A 22,671-nucleotide genomic window follows, 5' to 3' on the forward strand; every position below is an offset into this window, starting at 1 on the left:
GAGTTGCAACGCTCATATCAGACAAAATAGACTTTAAAACAAAAGACATAAAGAAAGACAAAGAAGGACACTATTTAATGATTAAGGGATCCATCCAAGGAGAGGATGTTACTATCGTCAACATATATGCCCCAAATACAGGAGCACCCAGATACACACAACAAATATTAACAGACATAAAGGGAGATATTGATGAGAATACAATCATAGTAGGAGACCTAAATACCCCCCTCACATCAATGGACAGATCCTCTAGACAGAAAACCAATAAAGCAACAGAGATCCTAAAGGAAACAATAGAAAAGTTAGACTTAATTGATATCTTCAGGACACTACATCCAAAAAAATCAGAATACACATTCTTCTCAAATGCTCATGGAACATTCTCAAGAATCGACCACATATTGGGACATAAAGCGAATCTCAATAAATTTAGGAGCATAGAAATTATCTCAAGTATCTTCTCTGACCACAATGCCATGAAATTAGAAATCAACCATGGGAAAAGGAAAGAGAAAAAACCTACTCCATGGAGACTAAACAACATGCTACTAAAAAACCAATGGGTCAATGAGGAAATCAAGAAGGAAATTAAAAACTATCTTGAAACAAATGATAATGAAGACACAACCTCTCAAAATCTATGGGATGCTGCGAAAGCAGTGCTCAGAGGGAAATTTATAGCAATCCAGGCCTTTCTCAAAAAAGAAGAAAGATCCCAAATTGACAACTTAACCCTCCACCTAAATGAATTAGAAAAAGAAGAACAAAGAAGTCCTAAAGTCAGCAGAAGGAAGGAAATTGTAAAGATCAAAGAAGAAATCAATAAAATAGAGACTCAAAAAACAATAGAGAAAATTAATAAAACCAAGAGCTGGTTCTTTGAAAAGGTGAACAAAATTGATAAACCCCTGGCCAGACTCACTAAAAAGAGGAGAGAAAGAACCCAAATCACCAAAATTATAAATGAAAAAGGAGAAATCACAACGGATACAGCAGAAATACAAAAAACCATAAGAGAATACTATGAACAACTATATGGCAATAAGTTTGACAATCTGGAAGAAATGGACAATTTTCTAGAATCTTACAGCCTGCCAAAACTGAATCAAGCAGAAACAGACCAACTGAACAGACCAATCACCAGAAATGAAATTGAAGAGGTCATAAAATCACTCCCTACAAATAAAAGCCCAGGACCAGATGGCTTCACAGGTGAATTTTATCAAACATATAAAGAGGAATTGGTGCCCATCCTCCTTAAACTCTTTCAAAAGGTTGAAGAAGAAGGAAAACTCCCAAAGACATTCTATGAGGCCACCATCACCCTCATTCCAAAACCAGGCAGAGATACCACCAAAAAAGAAAACTATCGCCCAATATCATTGATGAATATAGATGCAAAAATTCTCAACAAAATCTTAGCCAACCGAATCCAACAACATATCAAAAAAATTATACACCATGACCAGGTTGGGTTCATCCCAGGTTCACAAGGATGGTTCAACATACGCAAATCAATCAACGTCATACACCACATTAACAAAAAAAAAGTCAAAAATCATATGATCATCTCAATAGATGCAGAAAAAGCATTTGACAAAGTTCAACATCCATTCATGATCAAGACCCTCGCCAAAGTGGGTATAGAGGGAACATTCCTGAATATAATCAAAGCCATTTATGATAAACCCACAGCAAATATAATCCTCAATGGGGAAAAACTGAAAGCCTTCTCACTCAAATCTGGAACAAGACAGGGATGCCCACTCTCACCACTGCTCTTCAACATCGTTTTGGAAGTCTTAGCCACAGCAATTAGACAAACAAAAGAAATCAAAGGCATCCATATAGGAAGAGAAGAGATCAAACTGTCACTGTATGCAGATGACATGATTCTATACCTAGAAAACCCTAAGGACTCAACCCCAAAACTCCTTGAACTGATTAATAAATTCAGCAAAGTGGCAGGATATAAGATTAACATTCAGAAGTCAGTTGCATTTCTGTATACCAGCAATGAAACATTAGAAAAGGAATACAAAAATATGATACCTTTTAAAATTGTACCTCACAAAATCAAATACCTCGGAATACACCTAACCAAAGAGGTAAAGGACCTATATGCCGAGAACTATAAAACCTTAATCAAAGAAATCAAAGAAGATGTAAAAAAATGGAAAGATATTCCATGTTCCTGGATTGGAAAAATCAATATTGTGAAAATGGCCATCCTACCCAAAGCAATCTACAGATTCAATGCAATCCCTATCAAATTACCCATGACATTGTTCACAGAACTAGAACAAACAATCCAAACATTTATATGGAACCACAAAAGACCGAGAATCGCCAAAGCAATCCTGAGAAACAAAAACCAAGCAGGAGGCATCACTCTCCCAGACTTCAAGAAATACTACAAAGCCACAGTCATCAAAACAGTGTGGTACTGGTATCAAAACAGACAGACAGACCAATGGAACAGAATAGAGAATCCGGAAATAAACCCTGACACCTATGGTCAATTAATCTTTGACAAGGGAGGCAAGAACATCAAATGGGAAAAGGAAAGTCTATTCAGCAAGCATTGCTGGGAAACCTGGACAGCTGTATGCAAAGCAATGAAACTAGAACACACCCTCACACCATGCACAAAAATAAACTCCAAATGGCTGAAAGACTTAAATATACGACAGGACACCATCAAACTCCTAGAAGAAAACATAGGCAAAACACTCTCTGACATCAACATCATGAATATTTTCTCAGGTCAGTCTCCCAAAGCAATAGAAATTAGAGCAAAAATAAACCCATGGGACCTCATCAAACTGAAAAGCTTTTGCACAGCAAAGGAAACCCAAAAGAAAACAAAAAGACAACTTACAGAATGGGAGAAAATAGTTTCAAATGATGCAACTGACAAGGGCTTAATCTCTAGAATATACAAGCAACTTATACAACTCAACAGCAAAAAAACCAATCAATCAATGGAAAAATGGGCAAAAGACCTGAATAGACATTTCTCCAAGGAAGATATACAGATGGCCAACAAACACATGAAAAAATGCTCAACATCGCTGATTATAAGAGAAATGCAAATCAAAACTACCATGAGATACCACCTCACACCAGTCAGAATGGCCATCATTAATAAATCCACAAATAACAAGTGCTGGAGGGGCTGTGGAGAAAAGGGAACCCTCCTGCACTGTTGGTGGGAATGTAAACTGGTACAGCCACTATGGAGAACAGTTTGGAGATACCTTAGAAATCTATACATAGAACTTCCATATGACCCCGCAATCCCACTCTTGGGCATCTATCCGGACAAAGCTCTACTTAAAAGAGACACATGCACCCGCATGTTCATTGCAGCACTATTCACAATAGCCAGGACATGGAAACAATCCAAATGTCCATCGACAGAGGATTGGATTCGGAAGATGTGGTATATATACACGATGGAATACTACTCAGCCATAAAAAAGGATGACATCATGCCATTTGCAGCAACATGGATGGAACTAGAGAATCTCATACTGAGTGAAATGAGCCAGAAAGACAAAGACAAATACCATATGACATCACTTATAACTGGAATCTAATATCCAGCACAAATGAACATCTCCTCAGAAAAGAAAATCATGGACTTGGAGAAGAGACTTGTGGTTGCCTGATGGGAGGGGGAGGGAGTGGGAGGGATCGGGAGCTTGGGCTTATCAGTCACAACGTAGAATAGATTTACAAGGAGATCCCGCTGAATAGCATTGAGAACTATGTCTAGATACTCATGTTGCAACAGAAGAAATGGTGGGGGAAAAACTGTAATTGTAATGTATACATGTAAGGATAACCTGACCCCCTTGCTGTACAGTGGGAAAATAAAATTAAAAAAAAAAATAAAAAATAAAGCTTAAAAGATGTAATCTAAAAAAAAAAAAAAAAAAAAAAAAAAAAAAAGAAAATTGTGCCTGGACAGGGTACTGCTTTCTGTTAATAGCATAATCTATTTCAGGAACATCACGTGACATATGAAATTTTGAAGAAAGTGAGCCCCTTAGAGGCTGAACTTGTTAAAGATCCTTGCATGAAGTGTAAAGTTAGATTCAGGTAATTTTTTATGCTGATTTATTTCAAGGAGTTAATATGAAGAAATCTTAGAAATTTGTTTTCTTTCCTTTTTTTGTCTTTTTTTTTTTTTTTTTATCTTTTCTAGGGCTGCACCGGCAGCATATGGAGGTTCCCAGGCTAGGGATCTAATCAGAGCTGTGACCGCCGGCCTACGCCAGAGCCACAGCAATGGGGGATCCGAGCCGCGTCTGCAACCTACACCACAGCTCACCGCAACGCCAGATCATTAACCCACTGAGCAAGGGCAGGGACCAAACCCGCAACCTCATGGTTCCTAGTCGAATTCATTAACCGCTGAGCCCCAACAGGAACTCCAGAAATTTATTTTCTTAAGTCTTCATAACTTCTCAGGTTGTAATTGCACAGTAAATATGTTGTTCTTATTTATATTTATTTGGAGAGACTGAGGCATGACTCTTGGGCCAAAAACTGCCTTGAGAGTGGCTCTTATCTCCCATGATGTGTTCAGCCTAATACACATATGAGAACAGTCGAGAGCACACCTGCCAAAGTGAGGCTCTTTCATCCTCTGTGATCTGTTTCATTACCAATTCTTTTTATGCTCTAGCATAGCCTTTACCCTGCATGCAAGAAACTATGTGAACAATCTTAAGTACAAAGGAGAGAAGTAACTGAGCCCCAACCCTGATACCAAATAACTAACTTTTGGTTTTTATTTCAGATTCAGTGGTGAAAAATTTCCACCTTTCATCGTGTTTAAAATTTTTCTTCAAACTGAAGGCCATGGTTACAAGTATTTCAGCGGAAAAAAATTATTAAAGCCATCAAGTGAGGTGATGTTTCATGATGTACAGTTTATGTTTGTGTTAATTTAGCTTCCTAACATCTATGTAAGTATATGAATTGCATTTAAAGTGTACAGACTGTTATTTCACCATGAAACAGCCCAGCAGGCAGGTAGTATTTTTTTAAGCATCATATTTCAAAGGGTCTCTGTTTATTAGCTAAAAAAATTATTTGGAATAAATTACTTATATAAAGCCCTAGAAAATATCCATCTGTTTTTTGTATGAAAATTGTGGTTTGGGAGTTCCCGTTGTGGCGCAGCAGAAATGCATCCGACTAGTAACCATGATGTTGCAGATTGGATCCCTGGCCTCACTCAGTGGGTTAAGGATCCAGCATTGCTGTAAGCTGTGGTCTAGGCTGCAGATGCGGCACGGATCCCATGTTGCCGTGGCTGTGGCGTAGGCCAGCAGCTGTAGCTCCGATTAGACCCCTAGCCTGGGAACCTCCATATGACCTAAAAAAGGGAAGGTGTGGCCCTAAAAAAAAAAAGAAAAGAAAAGAAAGAAAAGAAAAAAAGAAAATTGTGGTTTATTAATAGTGAATCACAGTAGCCTATTGGTAAGGGCTTTTTAATTATGCAAAACATTTGATGCAATTTTGTTTTAATGGCATTTTATCAGTGTTCCTTTGATTCTGATAATATATTGAAAAACAATGTGCTAGAGTTTAAAAATGAACTTTTAAAATATTTATCCTTTTTTGCATTTCTCATACTTTTAAGTTTCATGAATATTCATCATAATTGTGTCTACAACATAGAACTCACCTAAGGACCTTGTTAAAATGTAGTTTCTGATTCAGTAGATCTGGAACGGGTCCTGAGATTCTGCATTTCTACTCAGCTCCCAGGTGCTGCCACTGCTGCTGATCTATGGACCATATTTTTAATAGCAAGAATCTGCAGCATAGGTTTTATTCCTTTGACACTTGCACCTGACTGTAATTGAGAAAAAAGTGTACATTCTCATATTTAGCCTTTTATAAACCATACATCAAAGTTTATTTTGCTGTAGCCCTCTAGAAGTATTTTAGGTGAAAATTATGACCCATCTGAAATCATCAGGAATGGCACTAAAGATAGAAGACTGCACAGCATGGCAATTTCTGATCAGATCCAGCATGTGCAGCATTTATTCTATGAAGAATATTAGCAAAGGAAAAGAGACTGCTTTTCTCCGTCTTTTCAGGCACTATCAGAGAAAATTTAACTTAGTTTCAGAAATATATCAAAGACTAGTGGTTTCATGTGGAATATGGTATTTCAGAAACATTAATATTTGTTCATTTATGTAGAATGACTTCAGATGTGAAAGTAGATATTTATTCTGCGTTCAAGAGATAAATTCATGCCACATTTACCTACAGAATAAGCTTATAGTTGTCCATATAAAACGTCATAAATTGTTGCTTTTCTGAGATTATATAATGGGGCTTTTTTAGATAGTGACATTTTCCTGAGACTACTCCTAGTGGCCCCTGATATCCCCAGGGTAGAGTAAATGAGAACCTTAGAGGCCATGACTGGAAAGCACTGTTTATACATCAAAATGCATTAAAATGCTGTATGATAACTTAAATTTTATTTAAATTTTATTTAAATTTTATGCTTCTTAAATTCTAGTCTGATTGGCTGCTCTCCTGGAATACTTGTCTAGTTTTCACCCTTCCACTTCTCCTGGGACTGGGCTCTTCCTCCCCAACACAGTAACTGTTGAAAAAAAGAAGTAGCACAGAAGTTTTTTTAAAAAGGAAAATATGCCGTCATGCCTTTCTTCTCTGTGCTGCAACTGTCACTCACCTGGAGTGATCTCTGTTAATAGTTTGTTGTGTATCCTTCAATTTTTTGATAAAAATACACAGGTATTTTTAAATTTTTTGTTCTTATTTTTAAAATATGATCATACTATTCAGCTTGAGTTTTTCACTAAACATTTTAAGGGGTTTTAATGATCAGAACATACTCAGCTTGGAGAGAACAGTTTAGGGTTCATTTTGCCCTTTAGGTCAGCTTCAAAACAAGCTGGTGATACTTAGATTCATGGTTAATAGAAAGCCTGTAGAAATGGAAATTTTCTCACTCTAAGTTCACTCAACTTTTTTGCTCTTTGAAGGTAGATGTGGAGTTCCCACTGGGGCTCAGTGGAAACGAAATCTGACTAGCATCCATGAGGACACAGGTTTGATCCCTGGCCTTGCTCAGTGGGTTAAGGATCCAGCATTGCCATGAGCTGTGATGTAGGTTGCAGACACAGCTTGGATCCCTCATTGCTGTGGCTGTGGCCTAGGCCAGCAGCTACAGCTCTGATTAGACCCCTAGCCTGGGAACTTCCATATGCCACGGGTGCAGCCCTAAAAAGACCAAAAAAAAAAAAAAAAAGAAAAGAAAAAAAAAGTTTTAGTCCATTCAGATGTTTAATCTAAGTTCATATATAAAGGAAGGGAGTTTCACAAATTCTTCTCTCTCTTTTTTTTTTTTTTTTTTTTTTTTGCCTTTTTTAGGGCCGCACCCATGGCATATGGAAGTTCCCAGGCTAGGGGTAAAATTGGAGCTGTAGCTGCTGGCTTAGGCCACAGCCACGGCAACACCAGACCCAAGCCGCTTCTATGACCTACACCACAGCTCACAGCAACACTGGATTCTTAACCCACTGAGCGAGGCCAGGGATAGAATGCGTCCTCATGGATCCTAGTTGAGTTTGTTACCGCTGAGCCACGACAGGAACTCCCACAAATTCTCTCTTGTTTCATCTTTTCCCATAAATCCATTTCTCATACATTTTGTTATCATTTTTCAACAACATTTCTCATATATTCACCAAAAAAATATCCCACAAAACGCAAAAACAACTGAAAGGATGTAGACTAGCCTAAACAACTTTGAGAAGAACAATTTAGACAATTTACGCTGCCTAATTTCAAGACTTAAAAAGCTACTGTAATAATCCTGAGAGTGTAGTGATGGCAAAAAGATAGACATGTAGATAAGTGTGATGGAATAGACAGTTCAGAAATAGACCCAGGCATATATGATTGATTGTTCTTCATCAAATTTGTGAAGGCACTTCAAATGGTGCTAAAACAATTGGATAGCCATGTGTATAAAAAAGAGATCTCACTTCACTTACCTACTTCTATGATCTATTTTCAGAGCAATGCTTATTTACAGAGGGTTGTCACTATACTAGTCCATCAACTATATTTCGAATATTCTAAAGCCTTGCTTCCCAAAGTGTGGTCTGTAGACCTTTGGCAATGGCATCCCCAGGAACTTAATTAGAAATGCAGGCTCAGAGTTCCCATTGTGGTTCAGTGGGTTAAGAAACCCAAAGTTATCTCTGTGGGAATTCCGGTTCAATCCCTGCCCTTGCTCAGGGGTTAAGGATCTGGCATTCCCACAAGCTGTGGCTTAGGTCATAAATGCAGCTCTGATTTGACCCCTGGCCTGGGAACTTCCATATGTCACAGGTGCATCTGTAAAAAGAAAATAAATAAATGGAGTTCCAGTCGTGGCTCAGTGGTTAATGAATCCGACTAGGAACCATGAGGTTGCGGGTTCGATCCCTGCCCTTGCTCAGTGGGTTAAGGATCCAGCATTGCCGTGAGCTGTGGTGTAGGTCGCAGAGTCGCCTCGGATCCCACATTGCTGTGGCTGTGGCGTAGGCCATCGGCTACAGCTCTGATTAGACCCCTAGCCTGGGAACTTCCATATGCAGCGGGTATGGCCCTAGAAAAGACAAAAAAAAAAAAAAAGAAAGAAAGAAAGAAAGAAAGAAAGAAAGAAAGAAAAGAAATAAATAAATTAGAAATGCAGGCTCTCAGGCCCTACCTCAGACCCACTGAATCAACATCTGCATTTTAACAAGACCCCCCCCCAGGTGATCCTAGGCACAATACAGTTTGACAAGCACTGTCCTGAAGGTGCCACCCCCATAGCCTGGACACTTTTGGGCAGTTGACAGTTCTTAAACATTAATGTCCAGCAACTGTCATTTTAAGTTGAAGATCCCTGTTCTTTTTGAGGATTAGGCATTTATGTAAAAAGGAAAAACATTATTAGTAATAGCTACTCTTACTGAGCACTATCGAGTATGATGTTAAACATTTTATGTGCATTATCATTTAATTCTCACAAACTCTAGGATGTAGATTCTGTTAATTATTTTTAAAAGACTGACTTGGGAGTTCCCATCATGGCACAGCAGAAACAAATCCGACTAGGAAACATGAGGTTGTGGGTTCGATCCCTGGCCTCACTCAGTGGGTTAAGGATCTGGCATTGCTGTGGGCTGTGGCATAGGCCAGCAGCTGTAGCTCTGATTAGACCCATAGCCTGGGAACTTCCATATGCTGTGGGAGCAGCCCTAAAAAAGCAAAAACAAACAAACAAACAAGCAAAAGAATAAGTAACTTGCTTAAGGTTTCACAACTACAAAGTGAAAGAACTGACATCAAGACTCAGGGAGCCTGGGAGTTCCTGCTGGGTCGAAGTGGGTTAAGACTCCAACTGCAGTGCCTTGGGTAGCTACAGAGGCACAGTGGTTAAAGGGTCCAGCATTGCCACAGTTGTGATGTATGTCGCAGCTGCGGCTTGGATTCATCCCGGGCCCAGGCATTTCCATATGCCATGGGTGCAGCCATAAAAAGATAAAAAAGAAAAAAAGAGAAAAAAAGACCCAGAGAGCCTGACTCCAGAGCCCATGCTCTTAACCACTTCTGAGTCAGGAACCCCACTAAGTACATTGTCTTATATGGCCCCTGGATAACTCTGATAAGGTGCATGTCATTCTCATTTTGCCTTTGTGAAAGCTGGAACTTGGAGAGGCTCATCAGAGCCAGAACTGAGAATAGAACACTTCTCCGTATTTCCACTGTACTGTGTACACTTCAAGGTTAAAACAATGTCAGCAGTCATGGCGGTTTTGTTAATTCTGAGCCTGTATTTAACTGAACGGTTCCAAAACAAGAAACCTCATTCCCATTCAGAGATACCAGTTGTTACTATCTTCATGAGTGAGAATTTCCGGCCAGGCAGGGAAGTGCCTTGAGATATTAGGGTAACTTGACATGATCAACTGTAGCTCTAGGCCAACAAGTAGCTGCAGGGTTGTGAGGACTTCTGGGCCACAGTGATGCTAGGTATTCAGAGACCTGTCAAATATAGAGATGCCCCCCTTGGACCCTTTGAGTCACCCACCAAGAATGGAACCTGCCTCTTGAATCCTAGTCTGATTGGCTGCTCTCCTGGAATCCTTGCCTACTTTTCACCCTTCCCTTTCTCCTGGGGCTGGGCTCTTCATTCCTATCCCTTACTATCCAGAAGGACTTTCCTGAATCTGGTCATACATGGCCAATGTCTGAGAAAGAAAATCTTGGCCACTGGAGGGCAAACTTTTTTCAAACCCCTGTCGCAAGTGGGCAGTGAGCCTGCCCTGTGCTGCCAGGCTGGGGTTTTTTTGGCTGAGAGACCAGGATGGGCCTGACACAGCTGAGCCACAGAGCTGAGGCACTGTACATACAGGAAACTGGGGCTTGGAGAGCTTGGTGCTGACGCTGAGCGGAGTAGAGTAGGGAAGAACTGACAAGAAATACCTTTTTAAGTAACTTGAGCAAAAGTAAACTATAGTTATATCTAAAGAAATTCTCTAGGCAGGAATTATATGGTTTTAAGACCTGTTCAGTGTACAACTGTTTGTTTTTACCTTTAGTGTCGCTGTGGAGATGGTTAATTAGAACCCACAGGAAATTAATTGCAAGAAAGCATAGTGGAGATACGTGCCAATACTTACTTTTCTTTAGATGTATAGTGTGTGAAGAAACTAATGAAGCAGAAAACAAAAATGATCTGCCTAAAGGAAGGTTCCATCACATTTTTAGTAAGCTGTTTCTGTCCTTTCAGTTTAGTGCATTAGGAATAAAACTGCAGCCATTTGAATATTTTCTTTCATTTCCCATATGTGTCTGTGCTCTAAGCTTTGGAATTTAAATAAAGAAATTTTCTGGATAACAAAAGTGAGAATCAAAATAGAAAATATATTAAGGTTTGCTGTTGTATTGTGTGTTAAGTAAAAAGAATAGAAATTCTGAGTTTCAGTCCTGTCTCAACCACTCTTCTACAGCCTTATATCATCATCAGAATGCAGAGTTCCCATACTTTCACAGTATCACATTCTGAGTCACAAAGGAAAAAAGAAGCTGAACCAGAATCTACTCCAGTCTCCCTTCACATAAGCATAACCTTTATGGCCAGAAGCACAGATATGTAATATAAAAATATGTAGTGAAAGAGTCAGCACATACTCATGGGGGCTGGGAAGGAGGGTGGGGAGCACATGAGTCTCCATTCACGGTCTATGCAGAGCTCTAAACACAAGTATAGGTATACGTGGAAGGGTATGGTGCAAATAGAGCCAGATAGGATTCGAGCCTCCATGTTTTCTGTGATCCTTCTGTCTCTGCCCTCTCAGGTGCTTTTCTTGAGTACAAAATGTTAATATTTGGGAGAGGAAAAAACTCTTTGTTTGCTACTCTTTCAGTACTGAGAATGAAGCCTGAAGGAGAGGGAGGTCTCAGCACTCTCAAACGTACATGTTTCCATTTGGGGGCGATGTATGAACTACCACATAAAAGGGAGCTGGCCCCAGACTTTTCATTGCGGTTCCTAGGGCAACCTGCTTAATAACCAGATGAGTTTTCTCTGCATTGACAGCATGAACGACGTTAGAGGTTTGGTTTATTTTTTAAAGGGAAATCATGTTTTTTAAGGGGAAAGAAGCAGATTTAAAAATAAAATGAAACAAAACTGTGGTCCTCTGAGGATTGTAGACTCAGGTACTCCTCTAGCTACATTCTAAAACTATGTAGATGGTGATGGAAACAAATTTTAAGTGGTTTAAAAATCCTATATATTCCCTTCTTTTAAATACAATCTTTTTGAATAGCAAGCTACAGAAGAAAGGAACAGTATTTGATGTATTTGTCACAAAAAATATGTAAAGTGTATGCTGATAGTTATTGCTATTATACTACTGTTTTAAAAGTATTTTCTTTTCCCTTTATAGGCAGTGGTTGATGTTTGCAAAATAATGGGGAAAAAGAAATTTTATCATCAAATTATGGAAGATGAACGTCTTTTCCAGAAGTTCAAAATAACTGATGAAATAGATATTGTCACTCTGAAAGATTACATGCAGGTATGGAACTTAGATTTAGAGCTTGAAAACAGACAAACAACAAAATAAGCTTTCTTCCTCCTGTCCTCTAGGAAGACTCATACAATAGTTTATTGTGATAAAATAAATACATATAATATAAAATGTACCATTTTAAATTGTACAATTCAGTAGTATTAAGTACATTCACAGTGTTGTGCAAACATCACTACCATCTAGTTTAAGAATCTTTTTATCACCCCAAAGGAAACCTCATATCTATTAAGTGGTCACTCCCCATTCCTCCATCACTCCAGCCCCTATCAACCACTAATCTGCTTTCTGTCCCTCTGGGTGTTTCATATTAATGGAATCATATAATATGTGGCTTTTTGTCTCTAGGGAATGATAGCTAAGCAATGTGGGATTTCTTTTGGGGGTGATAAAAACATTTTGGAATTAATAGTAATATATACCATGATTTACTAAAAACCACAGAATTTTATACTTCAAAATGGTAAATTTTATACTATGTGAATGTTTTTTTCTTTTTTTGGCTGCCCTGCAGCATATGTAGTTCCCAGGCCAGGGATCAGATCCGAGCCACAGTTGAGACATACTGTGGCAACACCAGATCCTTTAACCCACTGTGCTGGGTCAGGGATTGAACCTGCATCCTGGTGCTGTGGCGACACTGCTGATCCTATGGTACCACAGCAGGAATACTTGAATTTTTATCTCAAGAAAACAAAAATTAAAAATAAATACATAGTGCTAAAAAGAGTGCATGACAGATATTTGATCTAGTAAGGAAGGGTTCCATTATGGTTTGGATGCTTTCTGCTACAAGTAACAGAATATCCCAACCACAAGAGGCTTAAATAATAAAGGACATTTATTGTCACATGGAGGAAGTCCCTGGATAGGATAGCTAATGCTGTAGCTCAAGGACATCAGGGTTGTGGGTCAGCTTCTCTACAGTACTTTTGGCTTCCTTTATACAGTAACAAGCTGACTATCACATTCTCAATTATATTGAAAGGCAGGAAGAAGGGGACTCCTAGTGTCCTTTTCTTTTTATCTCAAGAAGAAAACTCTGGAGTTCCCGTCGTGGCGCAGTGGTTAACGAATCCGACTAGGAACCATGAGGTTGCGGGTTCGAACCCTGCCCTTGCTCAGGGGGTTAACAATCCGGCGTTGCCGTGAGCTGTGGTGTAGGTTGCAGACGCGGCTCGGATCCCGCGTTGCTGTGGCTCTGGCGTAGGCCGGTGGCTACAGCTCTGATTCAACCCCTAGCCTGGGAACCTCCATATGCCGCGGGAGCGGCCCAAGAAATAGCAACAATAACAACAACAACAACAAAAGACAAAAGACAAAAAAAAAAAAAAAAAAAAAAAAAAAGAAGAAAACTCTTTCCCAAAAGCCCCCAACAAGTTACTTCTCAAGTCCCATTGGTCAGAACTGGATCATGTGCTCCCCCTAAACCAATCACTGTAAAGAGAAATGGGATCATTTCCCACAATTGACTTCAATCAACCACAATTGTGGTTCTTGTGCTGGGGCCCTCCTTCCAGGAGCATGTATATCTGTTCCATACCTGGAAAACAAAACAAAACAGGGCTCCATGAGTAAAGGAGAAGTGGGAAATGGTTGATAGGCAGGCACTCAACAATGTGTCACAGCCTCAGTCTGGGGCTGAGCAGGTGGTGCACCCTAGACAAAGGCTCTGTGTCAAAGATGAGCTGCAGGGCCTGAAAACAGGTTTGTGGGCCTAAAGAAGAGAGACCACAAGAGGTATGGTACGAAGTCAGGCTGGAGGACTGGTTAGAGCTCATGCAGGGCTTTTGACCATAGTAAGGTTTTTGTTTTTTGTTTTTTTTTCCTCCTGGATTCTGTGCACAGTGAGAAGCTGGTGCAGTGTTTCAGAAAATGAGGTGATCTAATAAGTGAAGAGATCTGTCTGGCTGCAGTGTAGAGAATGGATTAGAGGACAGTGAGAGCCTTCTCTTAGTTAGGAGGTCCCCGTAGTATTTTAGGAGAGATGGTAGTTTCTTGGCTTAGAGCTGTGAGGCTGGAGATTAGCTGTAAGAGATAATTAGAAAATAAAAGCAGTGGGCCTTGAGGACATGGAGATAAGCTAGAGGAAGGTGTCTAACACTGCTCCTAGGTTTCTGGTTTGCATATGGTCAGTTAGCAGTGCTGAATCAGGGAACTTAAACTAAATACCTGAATAGTAATAGCTAATGCTGATCTAATACCTCCTTTTATTCTCATAATAACCCTAAGAAGTAGGTATTATTGTCACCCCTGCTTTCTAAATTCTAAAGAAACAAGGGATCTCAAAACTCTAGCTAATAATAATAATAATAATATATGACCACTCAGTTGCTTCCATGTGAACTGTGAAATTAATGCAGTGCTTTGGAGACTCCCAATGGTGCTTTCTGTCTTTTAGAGCCTTAACCTAGAAGATTAGGGAACTGAACCAGGAAATAAGTAGAGCTTGGGAATGCCAAGTATCTTTGCTAAGAACATGAGCCACATACTTGAGGGTTGTGACTATGCCAAGGATTGGTGTCATAGAAAAAATTCCCCAGATAGACATATTGGAAGAGAGTGATATGATGATTGCTGACATTTATTGAGCCCTTTATGGACACCGCATTGTTTTTAGCTCCTTATATGCATATTGTCTCCTTTAATCTTCAAGTCTGTAAATTATGTTACCCTTTAACAGATAAGAAAAATAGAGTTTAATGAGATTTTTTAAAACTTGCCCAAGGTCATATAGCTAGTAAGTGCAGAGCAAATCATTGACAGTTCTGAGATGTTTACCCATTTTACCACTCCATTCTCAGGAAGTGAAATAAACAGGCAGTCTTCATTTTGCACGGTAGTACAGGGCCATAAAAATGACCTTGTGAGCTGAAACCATGAAGAGCAAACTTAATGATCAATAGGAAAAATCATGATTGTTCCATGCCTTTAAAAAATCTTGTAAAAACATTAAAAACTATTACTGTCTGTTATAAATACATAGGAAAATGAAAAAAACACTTATTTAGTGTACTGTAATTTAAAACATTAGAAACAGTGAGAATTAAAGTGTTTTACTTCTTTGTAAAAAGCTTGTCAACTGTAAATATACTAAAAACCATTGAATTATACATTTTAAATGGATGAATTGTATGAGATGTGAATCTCAATAAATATAAAAAACAAAAACTCATTTTACTTAGTAGTTTAAACAGTGCTCACCTTCTTGTTTTTGGTTTTGGTTTTTTTTGTCTTTTTGCCTTTGCTGGGGCTGCTCCCGTGGCATATGGAGATTCCGAGGCTAGGGGTCTAATCGGAGCCGTAGCCACTGGCCTATGCCACAGCCACAGCAACGCGGGATCCGAGCTGTGTCTGCAACCTACACCACAGCTCACGGCAACATCAGATTGTTCATCCACTGAGCAAGGGCAGGGACCGAACCCGCAACCCCATGGTTCCTAGTTGGATTCGTTAACCACTGCGCCATGATGGGAACTCCTTCTTTCTTTCTTTTTTTTTTTTTCTTTTTTGTCTTTTTGCCATTTCTTGGGCCACTCCTGTGGCATATAGAGGTTCCCAGGCTAGGGCTTGAATTGGAGCTGTAGCCACTGGCCTACACCAGAGCCACAGCAATGCGGGATCCGAGGCGAGTCTGTGACCTACACCACAGCTCACGGCAATGCTGGATCCTTAACCCACTGAGCAAGGCCAGGGATCGAACCCGAAACCTCATGGTTCCTAGTCGGATTCATTAACCACTGAGCCACAACAGGAACTCCTTTTTTGTTCTTCTATATAACTTACAACAAGGAGTGGGCATCTTTTCTGTATCCTGGCAGATTGTCATACTCCTTTCTAAGTTTGAATCACCTGCCAATATTTTATCCTTTGTACCTGAAGTGAAATATCTCAGAGCTCCTTCAATATAAAGTTCTTTTTTGCCAACATTACTTCCTCTGAGAAAACATCATCCTTTTCGTCACAGCCATTTTCTTCATTTATATCAATAAGTGCACCTTCACCAAGTTCCTCTAGTAGCCTAGCTACAGTCTCTTGAAGGATGACAGTGTCACCATCCCCACGGTCGCCTGTTTCTTCTCAAACTCTATTTACGTTCAAGTTGGATTTCACTTCCAGCTTTACCACTTTTTGTTTCTTTGGTGGACTTTTCCCTCTTTCGATTATTTTTATTTGTAAAATGTCACATGGGTTTATCACTGGAAGACTAAGAGGCAACACAATTACATACTTCGCTGTCTGTGTGTGAACTAAATAGGAGATCTATAGTGACCAATCACTGACACACCTTGAAAGAAGTGGCATGATTTGTCATCTACCACCATGCACATCTGTTATTTTGTGGTAATCTATGGATGGAAGAGATAGCAGCTGAGTTTATACTTTATGCATTTACTCAGTTCTACTGTGGTAATTGAAATTTGAACTTTTTTTCTTTTAGGGCTGCACCGCGGCATATGGAAACCCAGGCTAGGAGTTGAATTAGAGCTACAGCTGCTGGCCTACTCCACGGTCATAGCAACTTGGGATCTGAGCCAACGTCTGTGACCTACACCACAGCTCACAGCAACAATGGGATCCTTAACCCAGTGAGTGAGGCCAGGGATCAAACCTGCATCCTCATGGATACTAGTCGGATTTGTTTCCACTGCTCCACAATGGGAACTCCCTGAACTATATCATTGAAGGACTGAGCTTATTTGACTAAATGGTGGTAATTAAAATTTGTGCATGCCTAAATGATTTAAAGGAGACTGCTTGTGTGTGTGTGTGTGTGTGTGTATGGCATACCCTAAATGCCTAGGTATTATTCCATTTCCAAGCATCATAGCTCCTCTTACCCTATTCCTGTCTCTTAAATGAAGGTTGCAAGCTGCTGCATGCCACAGCAAGAGGAAAAAAAGAATATTGATAAGGGTGAATTCATTATATATATTTACATATTATAATTCCTTATTATTCTAAATTTTTAAAAAAGAAAAGTCCAAATACTCCAAATAAAGACAATGAACTTCACCACTTAGCACCAGAGATGAACTGATTATTTCTAAAAAGGTTTGTGCAAATGTCCTCTTAATGCAAGCATGTCACAAACAAGCACTGCCAGGTATGTAAATCACACAACTATTTTCAGTTTTTAGGCCCATCCTCAGTTTAATTTATCTGAGTTATGTCTGCCTTGAAGGCTTAATCTTTATGCCTTAAATAAATATTTAGTGCATTAAATAAATACTAATGTTTAAGCATTAAATAAATAGTGAATGTGGTACTATGTGCATGACTCTGTGTGACAAGGATCCTGCCTTCTAGTAGGGGAGCTAAAATATACACAAATAGCTAGAACATCAAGTAGTCGTTAAGAAGAGTCATCAGGGAGTTCCCGTCGTGGTACAGTGGTTAACGAATCCAACTAGGAACCATGAGGTTGCGGGTTCGGTCCCTGCCCTTGCTCAGTGGGTTAATGATCCGGCGTTGCCGTGAGCTGTGGTGTAGGTTGCAAACGCGGCTCGGATCCTGCGTTGCTGTGGCTCTGGCGTAGGCGGGTGGCTACAGCTCCGATTCAACCCCTAGCCTGGGAACCTCCATATGCCGCGGGAGTGGCCCAAGAAATAGCAAAAAGACAAAAAAAAAAAAAAAAAAAAAAAAAAAAAAAGAAGAGTCATCAGAGATGTCAATAAAATTCACAGATGAGATTGAGGAATGCTTTTTGGATGAAGTAACATTTGAGTGAAACTTTAGGAAATGTGTCTAAAAACATTCTAGAGCACCATAGCCAATCATGTTTAATTGTTTTTTCCATATAGTATTCCAGTCTTCTGGATGAGACCCCTGCATCTTCTGGTGGCAGAAATAACTATTGGCGAAGATTAAACCTCGAAAACATTCCCAGGACAATGATAATGTATGACATAGTTGATTACGCGGAGACTGGAATAATCTCAAACCGTCTGAAAAAAGAAATGAAGTATCTATTGCAAAGACCGAAAACGGAAGAGATTCATCAGCGCCAGCTACAGATTGTTTCTGAAGTTAGGTAACAATGATCTTTCACTGGGTTACAATACTAGGAGCATTTCTGGAAATGTTCACATTCTGCCAAATAGCTCACGAAAGATAACAGAGAATATGGGAAAAACAGTGTTGGGGCAGATTGCTCAAAATTATGCAACTTTGGGAGTTCCCGTGGTGGCTCAGTGGTTATCAAACCCAACTAGCATCCGTGAGGACTCGGGTTTGATCCCTCTCATTGCCGTGAGCTGTGGTGTAGGTTGCAGACGTGGCTAGGATCCCGCGTTGCTGTGGCTGTGGCGTAGGCCGGTGGCTACAACTCCGATTGGACCCCTAGCCTGGCAACCTCCACATGCTGCGGGTGCATCCTTAAAAAGATTAAAAAAAAAATTATGCAACTTTGTAAACAGAGCACTAAGAAAAAGGCCAGTTGATACCTGGGGAGATAACTTATACCACCAGACAGGCCACCACAGCATATATAAAAAATCTACGACAGAATGAAAATGCTGGTGACCCTTGGTTTAGAGCAGGTAGTAGGCACCAAGACAGTGCAGATGAAAGTGGAGCCCTGGGCCAGTGTGGTGGCCTTTTAAGTGGACACGAGAGGCACTGTGACCTGCCAAGAACCATGAACCACCCAAGGTAGGGATTACAATAGAAGGTAATAAGGGTGGATTGTGTCGGGGGAGTGCCTCTCTGAGGAGAGACCCCTAAGTGCTGGTGCTAAATCTTGTTTTCTTTCGGGGGGGGGGTTGCTTTTTAGGGCCACACTCGTGGCACATGGAGGTTCCCAGGCTAGGGGTCAAATCGGAGCTACAGCTGCTGGCCTACACTACAGCTCATGGCAACGCCATATCCTTAACCCACTGAGCGAGGGCCAGAGACTGAACCTGCAACCTCATGGTTCCTAGTCGGATTCATTTCCCCTGCACCACGACAGCAACTCCAATTCTTGTTTTCATAAATGCAGCCAAGAGGGCTTCCTTTGCTCATGCTATGCAGAGAAGGACTTTTTCCTTTTCTACTGAAGGTTATAATTCTACTCTTGCTATTCTGGCTCCCTTTGCCGAGGATAAATTGCATATAAATTGCAGTCACATTATTCTCTTCTTTACCAATAACATGTGAGCCAATTCACATTATAGAAAAGTGTGTCATAGCAAAATAGTCTCTATTATGACCTAAAACCACATAGACAGACTATGACTGCGCCAATTATATTCCTTTTTCTTTTCCATTGCCAAGTCTCACCTAGCCCATCTTATTTACAGATTAAGCTTTTTTTCCCTTAAAAATAAGAGATAATAAGACTGACAAGGACCTGTTGGTAGTCTATTTCACACAGTCATATTTGAAATGAAAAATAGTCTTGTAATACATGAAGAGACACTGATGACCCTCTGTCAGGCAACGCACTGGGAGTAGAGATGAGTGGGTGCCGACCCAATAACATAATTTAGCCCATTTATTTTATGATCAAGGCTATACATTTGCCAGACAGATGGCCTGGTGTAGAGCACAGTCTGTCATCATGAAATAGATTTTCTCTAACTCATCCATGTAAGCACTGAATATGGAACTTAACCCTATTACCACCAAGGTCAAATAAATGATGTAATTTTCTCTGCCACCATATATAACTATAAGTTCCCTGCTATTTAGACTCCTGCTACTGATTATCCAAGAATGGGTCACTTAAAGAACCAAATAAGTAGCCAAATTCTAAGTCAATTGAAGAGGGAAAAGTACTCTGTTAAAGGCTTTTTTTGAATGCAGCCTTAGTTTGGACTCTTCCAGAAGCAAACCCTGAGATAAGGATTTGAGTATGAGTAGTTTATTTGGGGGGTGATCCTGGAAACCACTGATGAAAGGAGGCAGAGAAGTGAAACGGGAAGTGCAGGCAGCCGAAACAGTGTTATATTAACAAACAAGTTATCACTGTGGGTAACTGGGGCTTAATCCCTTCTGGGACTGTCGTAGCCAGTGTAGATGTGCAAATCAGGTGATCCCTCAGCAGGCGAGGGAGTTGGGATATTTGTATATCAACACCCATTAGTCATTGGTTAAGGCTGGCTTAGGAGGAGAAGTGTTAATTCTGGGATGCTTTCCCTGCACATGAGCTCTTGTTTTCATAAGAAAGCTCCAGACTGGAGTTCCCTAGTGGCTCAGCAGGTTAAGGACCTGATGTTATCACTGCTATAGCTTGGGTCACTGCTGTGGCATGGGTTAGATCCTTGGCCCAGGGAACTTCTGCATGCCTCAGGCATGGCCAAAAAGAAAAAAGACAGAGAGAGAGAGAAAGCTCTAAGGCTAAGTGAGGCTGATGCTTGCAGTTGGAAGTTGAGCCTGTGTGCCCTGCAGTGGTAAGCCAAGGGAACTATGAACATGGCACCAACTGTGTCTGGTCCCAACACTGATAAAAACAACTTGTTTCAGCTGTTATGAAATTTAATACTTTTTGGTGTTATTAGTATATGATATATATTTCCAAAAAAATTCAAATGGCTACTACAGTTTTCCAGTAAAACTGATTTTATTTTATTTTATTTTAGTCTTTTTGCCTTTTCTAGGACCGCTCCCGCGGCATATGGAGGTTCCCAGGCTAGGGGTCGAATCGGAGCTATAGCTGCCGGCCAACACCAGAGCCACAGCAACACGGGACCCGAGCCGTGCCTTCACCACAGCTCACGGCAACGCCAGATCCTTAACCCACTGAGCAAGGCCAGGGATCGAACCTGCAACCTCATGGTTCCTAGTCAGATTCGTTAACCACTGCGCCACGACGGGAACTCCAGGAAAACTGATTTTAAATTGCTGCCACACTTTATCATTTTCACCACCATCATAGGTAAAGAACTATGCTATGTGAGTCAAGCAAAAAAGGTAACTTTGGCCTAAAAACTTACATGCAATATTGCTCTAAGCACTGAGGTTTATGATATATTTGCTAGAGGATGCTTTAATGAAATTTGGAACTTGCTTTACATTTAAATTTTACTTTGTGCAATTTTTTCTGTTTGTACTACAAATATTCTTAGGCGCCCTTCATGCTTCTCAAGTCTTCACCCTTTGTATCGACCCTACCAACAGCAAAGTCAAATTAAACATCTGGGTCGTCGATCCAAGCAAGCTCAAATGAAAGTTGAAAAAATGAAAAAAGCTTATAAGATGGCTAAAGAAAAAGATGCTTCTGCAGGAACTGTAAGTTTAATTTGTACTGAATTCATTGTTTTGGACAATATTCAAAGTGTAAGTAATTCTACTTCCTTAAGTAGAATTTTCCTAATCTAAAAGTTCAAGGATGAAACACAGACATTTGGTATATACATGGAGAGTATAAAGCTACATTCCCCTTGGTAACACATATTTTAAAAATTCTTAATATAAGTAGCTATTCTAATAAATACCAGCCATTTTGGCTCCACATCAGCATGAGTTGGCAAAAAACCCCTATTGTTTCTGTATGTTGACAGTGTTGGTTCAGCACATCTCTAATGGTGCTTTTCTTAAAATGGAAGTCATTTCTATCTACACTTACTAAGAACTAGAGTGTAGAAAATCAGCTTCAGTATACTACCTTGCAGAAATATTTACAGTGAACATGTATTCACGTTTTACTTTGCCGATTAAAAAAAATCTGCTATAAGTTTTTTGAGATGAGGCTAAGTATGAACAGTCAAATATAAAAACCTTTCTGCTTTTATTTATAATTCTACCTAGGAACCGCAAAAGGACATACCGGGCCCAAAGCAAAAACAGTCAATCATCCTCTCCACCCCATCTTTTGACATTGTGAAAGTTAGTGAACTGATGTCAGATGACGAATTGGAAAAAGAGGAAAAGGAATTATTTGCCTGGTGTCAAGAGTTGTATGTTAATAATTCTCCATCAAGTTAATGCACAACTAATTGACAGGAAACCAAGTTATTCAACAATCTGCTTGTCTTTCCATAAATGATGAGTATGTGCATAAAGGAACAGAAAATACAAACGAGCCCTCAGTATGCTCTCTTAACCAAATGTGAGACAGATTTTAAAGCCTTTTTATATTTCCATAGGTACAAATATTTTTTACTGACAGAATTTTAATCTAAATAAATAATTTCAGCTAGATGCCCTCAACCTAGCTATATACGGCTTTGTTCAAGAAATAATGAGTATTGAGTCCCTGGAATTTTATTCAATTTTTATTTTCCTTCATTAAGAAAAAATATCTGAACAGGCCGTGCTTAGCATAAATATTAGAATTCACAGAATAAAAAGCTGCTCTTGAGTCAGCCTCCAGTGTCTTTTTTTTTTAGTAGCATGTTGTTTTTACAAAACAGCTTGTGATTGACCTACTCTGAATTATAATAAAAATAATAGTGAATTTGTTGTTGCTACAGTAGGCATGACCTAGCATACCTAATCATTATTGAGCATTGTAAGCACCTGGGGCAGAATGTTGCCTCTGCTTCAATGTTGTACTTTGTATATTTTTTAGGTATAAAGACAGTTTTGAGTAATATTGATCAGT

The 22,671-nt window shown here is 39.8% G+C and overlaps 1 protein-coding gene across 3 annotated transcripts in view; it reads left to right on the forward strand.

The window, feature by feature from the left end:
• Positions 1-22,432, forward strand: part of CXHXorf58 (chromosome X CXorf58 homolog) — a 34,020-nt gene extending 11,588 nt beyond the window's left edge. For 2 of the 3 annotated variants that reach the window (XM_085008760.1, XM_085008759.1), the window contains 6 exons: positions 4,016-4,110; positions 4,814-4,925; positions 12,000-12,131; positions 17,948-18,177; positions 21,194-21,356; positions 21,876-22,146. In XM_085008760.1, coding sequence (XP_084864886.1) covers positions 4,016-4,110; positions 4,814-4,925; positions 12,000-12,131; positions 17,948-18,177; positions 21,194-21,356; positions 21,876-22,052 — 909 coding nt within the window. In that variant the 3' untranslated portion in view covers positions 22,053-22,146. Of the gene's footprint in view, positions 1-4,015; positions 4,111-4,813; positions 4,926-11,999; positions 12,132-17,947; positions 18,178-21,193; positions 21,357-21,875 lie in introns of all 3 variants that reach the window. The other variant, XM_021080584.2, reaches the window with a different exon arrangement.
• Positions 22,433-22,671: the final 239 nt, after the last annotated feature.

Source organism: Sus scrofa, chromosome X, assembly GCF_054392235.1.
Source record: "Sus scrofa isolate SSC_HxYL_T2T_F1_AM1 chromosome X, Sscrofa_HxYL_maternal_Yorkshire_Landrace_v2.0, whole genome shotgun sequence".
Classification (NCBI taxonomy): Eukaryota; Metazoa; Chordata; class Mammalia; order Artiodactyla; family Suidae; genus Sus; species Sus scrofa.